At 40.5% G+C, this 6,000-nt stretch overlaps 1 protein-coding gene across 4 annotated transcripts in view; it reads right to left on the bottom strand.

Annotated features, from left to right (window-relative positions):
• The window catches only part of LOC137792066 (HAUS augmin-like complex subunit 3), a 49,840-nt gene that overhangs the window by 27,553 nt on the left and 16,287 nt on the right, over positions 1 to 6,000 (bottom strand). For 3 of the 4 annotated variants that reach the window (XR_011078073.1, XM_068587498.1, XM_068587497.1), the window contains exons 14-18: positions 4,574 to 4,657; positions 4,281 to 4,376; positions 4,001 to 4,057; positions 3,834 to 3,890; positions 2,486 to 2,551 (exon numbers count right to left, since the gene is read on the bottom strand). Coding sequence is in view for 2 of the 4 variants with exons in the window: in XM_068587498.1 (XP_068443599.1) it covers positions 2,486 to 2,551; positions 3,834 to 3,890; positions 4,001 to 4,057; positions 4,281 to 4,376; positions 4,574 to 4,657 (360 nt within the window). In the remaining 2 variants the exon portion in view is untranslated. Of the gene's footprint in view, positions 1 to 2,485; positions 2,552 to 3,833; positions 3,891 to 4,000; positions 4,058 to 4,280; positions 4,377 to 4,573; positions 4,658 to 6,000 lie in introns of those variants that run through there. The other variant, XR_011078074.1, reaches the window with a different exon arrangement.

Below are 6,000 nucleotides of genomic sequence, written 5' to 3' on the forward strand. Positions count from 1 at the left end.
AAGAGAAGTCACCATTTAGAGAGTCAAACTCACTTCACAGTCTCTGACACCACAAAAGAAACAATGCTTTTGACTTGAACCCAAGAATGACAGCAGAGAAGTGTGTTTGTAGCTGTTTTCTTTGCAAGAGTGAGTGAGTGAGTCAACTTGCATTTGTGGTTTGCAGGAATATGTAAATCTGTGAGCACCATAAAGGAGAGAGTGCAGAGAGAGACAGCAGATGATATACAAACAGTCAGGAGGAAGGCAGGGGAGGGAGAGAGGCAAGAGGAAGTTCAATCTTTTTTGTCCTCTTCGTGATACTGCGACACTAATAAGGGTGTAAATGTGAGGGCTTGTGTGGGGGGGGGGGAAGGGAAGAAGAACAGGCTGAAATAAACCATCACGTAGAGAAGGGAAGAAAACATAGATCAAAAGAGCAAAAATGAAAATTGAGAAACAAGAGATAGAAATGCTGTCGATGGAAAGGAGGAAGCTGCACTTTCCTCCTCCTTGCTGCGCTTTAAACTCAGCACTAGTTTACGGCTGCTTTAATCCAGGCACCCCTTTGTTGCTGCAGTCTGGCTTCACCTCAATTGAACTCACAACAGATGAAAGCTAAAACCCTCTGCAGCACTCCTCATTTGAATATGCGTGTGTGTGTGCGTGTGTGTGTGTCATAACAGCTGCTTTTTTCCCCCTCAACCCAAAACTATAAAGTGCAGCTTTTCCCCTTCAAAGCAGTGGGATGTGACATGTTAACCGTCACCGAGTGAGTCAGCACATTTTACTCCACACCATGATGAGAATAATTATCAGTGAACTTAACGTGTACGCGAGAGCGGTAATAAGCAAAAATGACTCGAGGGAGTGGACTCTTCTCCCTCTCGACTCACGAAGGATTGAATGATCCTCGACTCTAATCAATAAAGCAGCAGAGTTTGTCTCCATGCTGTCACAGACTGAACTGAACATTTAAATGAATAATATAATAATAATATCTCCCTCTGTGGATCACATTGTTCCTTATTTCTTTTTAACCATTAACTCTGCATCAGATTGTCGTGTTAAATGGCTGCAGTCCAACAGACACACACAACAGACACACGTATCATGCAGCAGCATTACAGCCATCGCCCGCAGAGGAGCTTACGCCGGACACAGATCACTAAGTGAGATCAGAAAAGTTAAATGTCTCCACGATTATATGTGTGTGTGTGTGTGTGTCAGAGCAGTGCTCAGTGACAGAAGCACTGGACCCTGACAGCGAGGTAATGTCGAAATGAGCTATCGATCGCCCCACTGAGGCGAGGGAGCAAGCGAGGGCAAGAGACAGAGAGAAGATCTGTTTTTTTTATTTATGTATTCTTCAGCACATTCTGTCTCTGTGTAATACTTCATGTACTTCTACAAATAGCGTTGTACTTTTGGTGATAACTTCATGAATTTACTTACAAAACCTCATTTTCACAGTGTCATTAAGTACTGGACATTTACTTACGATCTAAACGTTGTTTTAACAGCTTTCTGAAACACGATAAGTTTAACGATACTGAATATTGGCACAAAATGCACAGCTACAGTCAAAAGACTGGTATCATACAGAGTTACCCTGCATGTAGGAGCCAGCGTTGCATTATTCTGTTCTCTTGTAAAAGGAGATGAGTCATTGTGAGCTTAATAAAAGCTATGACTTTAGAGACATATCTTGGAGTCAATTTGCTATGTTTTACTTGAAATTAAACAGATTGGTTGTAAAAAAAATTAATCATACGAGTAGAAACACACCTAAATGTGTAAAAAATACAACACAATAACTTTCTGTCATACACTCTCAAAACCACACATATCCCTCTCTCTTTCTCTGTCTCGTTAACCCTCATTACCCCAATCGTCCTTTGAAGAAGTGATGACCAGACAAACTGTCCTCACAATGTTTACACACACACACACACACAGAGAGAGACGCGCACACACACAATAGTCCAGTTTCTCCCCTCTCTAAAAATCCCAAAGAAACCCTGACTTGTTACATAACCAATTTCTCAACAAATTCTGAGCGAAAACTTAGTATTGTATATGTGTTTTGTAATTACCGTGCGTCACCACAGATACTCTTTGACAAGAGAGATATAGAGAAAGAAAAGTAGATAAGAAACAGTGTGTATAAAAAAAGAAAAAGGACAAAAGAAAATGCTGATACATTTTTAAAGATTATAAAAAGGACCTGCTGTGGTTTTACACACCAGCAAACTGAAAACATGTGTGTTGTATTCTCCTTTTAGACGTTACCAATAATAGTACATTCCCTTTTTGATAGTTGGAGGTACCCTACATGATCTTTTAATGTTCAGGTTTTGCAGACATGCAGTTCAGCACCACGGATAGCTCCCTGTCATGAACAGTGTTGTCGTGTTGACAAAATCTAACCCTGATAACTAGTTTTGAGATCAAAGAAATAAAGACAAATGACTGAAGACAGAAGGAGACGTCGGGTCATACTTACTGGGTGCTTGGCTGAGATTCTCCCCGTCACAGCACTTGTCTGGTTCCATGTAGAGGAAACATAGTTCTGATGTGATGTTGAGAAAGACAAAGGTTGAAAGACAAAGGTTGAGAGAGTCAGAGAAAACCAACATTTAGGTTGGTGTATAAACACCAACTAAATACTTTCATCACATAACATACATGTTTCCATGATTCGGCTACGTGATCAGCAATGTTTCTATATAGGTGATTCCTATCCAACTCGGCTTGAAAACAACAGCTGTGATCCTCATAACCATCATCTCTCTGATACTGCTTTTGGACCGACAACCATCAACAACGTCATGCGACAGCTTGAGGCCCAATCTGAACAAGCTGTTTGTGGAACGTAGTGCCGTTTGAGTTGGTGCAATAAGTTTGACACGCACCCACACTGTTGCTGCTCTATTGTGTTTAGGACCTTTGGGATGCTCCCCCAACATAGACAACATCTCAGTTTGTTACCTGTTGCAAGCACTGTTGCCCAGTGCAGCCGAGAGATAAAATATACATATATATATTTATTATCTGACTAAATTAATTTGGCATGGTAGACCTTTAAAATTGTTTTTTTAGTTGACAGAAATGGACAGTGCATTCATTTAGCTGCTTGGCACGACACAATACCTTAAATATGTAGTTTCATTTACTCAGAGATATTATTTTCTGAGAGTAGTTTGGATTGAATATATGACACCATCAATACTTGTTACCCTAAATACCATCACATTTTTCTGATCTGAGTTATAAATTAAAAAACAAAAAATGTTTGTTCTCCAGCTGGGATTGTTGTCCAAAAGACCACCAAATGAATCACCACCATCGGAAGCCAAAACAGCTCTAGAAACTGCCAGACAGACTCATTTGCAAAGTTGAGTAAGCACAGATTGACAAACACAAGCTGCTTCTTCAATACAGAGGCGAATTCAGTACGGAAGTGGCAAGCAACAGGAGATGTTCCCCTATTACGTGAGCCTGTGAGTGTTCTCTGCTCTTGGAGCAATGCAATCACACCTTTTGAGGCAGTATGAACCTGTGTTGTAGCTGTGCTCAACAAGTATGAATAACCGGCAGCAGTACCCTCCGCTGTTTTCTATTATATTGCTGAATAACATCAGGAGAATGACTGACATTCACACCAGCAGGAGCAACTAAAAGAAGTGTTAGAAAGGTCTAGAAAAATCCATATTTCAAAGTGAGCAAAAAGGGGGTTACACAGCTGTGAAGGATGTTGTTTGTAAGACATTCCTGTCGGTGAATGTGTAAGAATAAGTTTGCATTTTACTTATTTCTTTGACAATTTTGCTTTACAACTGCTGCCGGCTCACCTTGCTCGCCATGCATGAGAGAATCCCGTCAACAAACGTGGACTTGATTTTGTGAACCTGGGGGTTATAATGCAGACAGTTGGTTACAGGAAAATCAAACATTTTGCTAAACAATGATTTTGACAATTCTGGCACGTGAATAAAAAGCAGCTGAGAGCATGACTGACCTGTCTGTACTCTAGAATGATCTTTGGCAACGGGTGCAGGTCCTGAAGCTGCAACAACTATAATAAAACCAGACAGAGAGATAGATGGACTTACTGTACTTGGCAACTGTTCATCAAATACTAAGAATTAATGATTATCTAATATATGAATGAATAAGATGTGCAGGTGTGTGTATTTATGCATTTGCCACTAAAACTTCAATTCAGAACAGGCTGGGGTTTTTTTGTATTAAAGGATTAAATCAACATATTTGCGTTTATGTCTTTGTGTGCGCCGTACTGCAGCTTCTGATGTTGACTGCTGTTGTTTATTGAGGGTCTTGGGAAGTTTCTTGTTCTCGCAGCGCTCATGGAGGCACAGCTTCTCAAACAGGACCTTCAAACATTGTAAATCCACAATATCCACAAATCCATAACACAAATGAAACAGACACACAATACAGAGAAATACGCACAGAAAAATGTGTAACCGTACAATACCTCCATATACCCACACACACACACAGTATAAAAAAATGAAAAGCATACACATCCATGCATACACACGTAGATGAACACCTAACATGTACACACTGTTCGTAGTTGAGTGCTGCTGGTGACCAAGAACATTTCTCCTGCTGCTCGATGGGCCTCCTGCTCCAACTGCTTCATCTTGGTCTGACAGAGAAAGTCAGAGTGAGAGACGGGGAAGGAATAAGAAAAGATCAAGGTTTATAAAGTATAACCAAAGTACCAGCACTTATTTATTATTCAAAGGTCAGACCATAACCATCCATCAGTTACCAAAACAGTGCGTCACTCGTAGCAGCTCACAATCGATAAATAAAAATATGTGTTGTTATGCAATAACAGTAGCCGATTACCTTAAAGATTATCAAACTCATTCACCTGGACTATAGAAGTCAGCTTGTCTGGAGTTGAGAACATACTCTGGAAGGTCAGTGTACATTTTTTTTTTACATTTTTCATAATAATAGCTTCATTTCATGAAACTCAACTTTTAAAATAATGTAAAATAACAATTTACTTTCATGCCAGACGCTATGATATCAAGAGTAAGGTGCATTTAATTCCATTAAGATATTTTGCATCTTTATCAGACAAATCCAGACTGGCCGTCTATCACTCAGTGAATGTAAAGCCAATTAAAATATTGGGACACAGCCGTCTATTGATGCCAATATGATGAGATAACTCATTTCCGTAGCCTGGTGACTGTTAGCTCGCCAAAAACTTTTCAAGATAAATAAATCATCGAACACATTTCGCAGCCTTGCTGTGAAGAGGGGAGGTTATTTGAGGAGAGAACTGTAAATATGTGTAAGACAGAACTAGTTTCTCCTTCCTCTCAGTGGCCAAAACACAGCGCACCCTGTAATCTGTATAATGCACACACCAGTCACACACACAGACAAACTAAAAACCAGCATAGCTAGGAACTAGGGCTGAGACTATGTTTATTTAACGACTGCTGTGATAATCCAGTCAAACACGCACTGAACGCTGTCTCTCTGGTTGACAAAGGCCGAGTGATGAACCCGGGTTAGTAAGAAAGATGAAGAAGAGTAGATGAAGGGAAAAGGGGTAGAACAGGGGCAGACAGCTAAGATAATTCCTGCTCATACAACATTCAGCCTCAACATTCTTTTTTTTTTTTTACCACTGAGGTGACATCCACACACAGCAGCTCATTACAAGTCTGACTGAAGCAGAAAACACTTCTTAACAACTTGTGAGGCGAACAAGAGAGCAAGGGAAGAGGAACCGGGGCAAACAGAGAAAAGTGAAAGGGAGGGGAGAGGAGCGCATGGGTGATGAAATGAGAGAGAGACCGGAATTGGAAAGAGGAAAGAGTGACAGGTTTGGAGATGTGGGCGGGACAGAGAAAATTAAAGGGTGAAAGGGTGAAAGAGTTGAAATGTGATGCAAATACTTCAGTGGGTATGTGGAGGGGCGGAAAAAAAGATGAAAGTGTGCCAGTAATAGATGAGGACTGGCCA

Source organism: Clinocottus analis, unplaced genomic scaffold (assembly GCF_023055335.1).
Source record: "Clinocottus analis isolate CAN_PGR_092001 unplaced genomic scaffold, fCliAna1.0.p SCAF_21, whole genome shotgun sequence".
NCBI lineage: Eukaryota > Metazoa > Chordata > Actinopteri > Perciformes > Cottidae > Clinocottus > Clinocottus analis.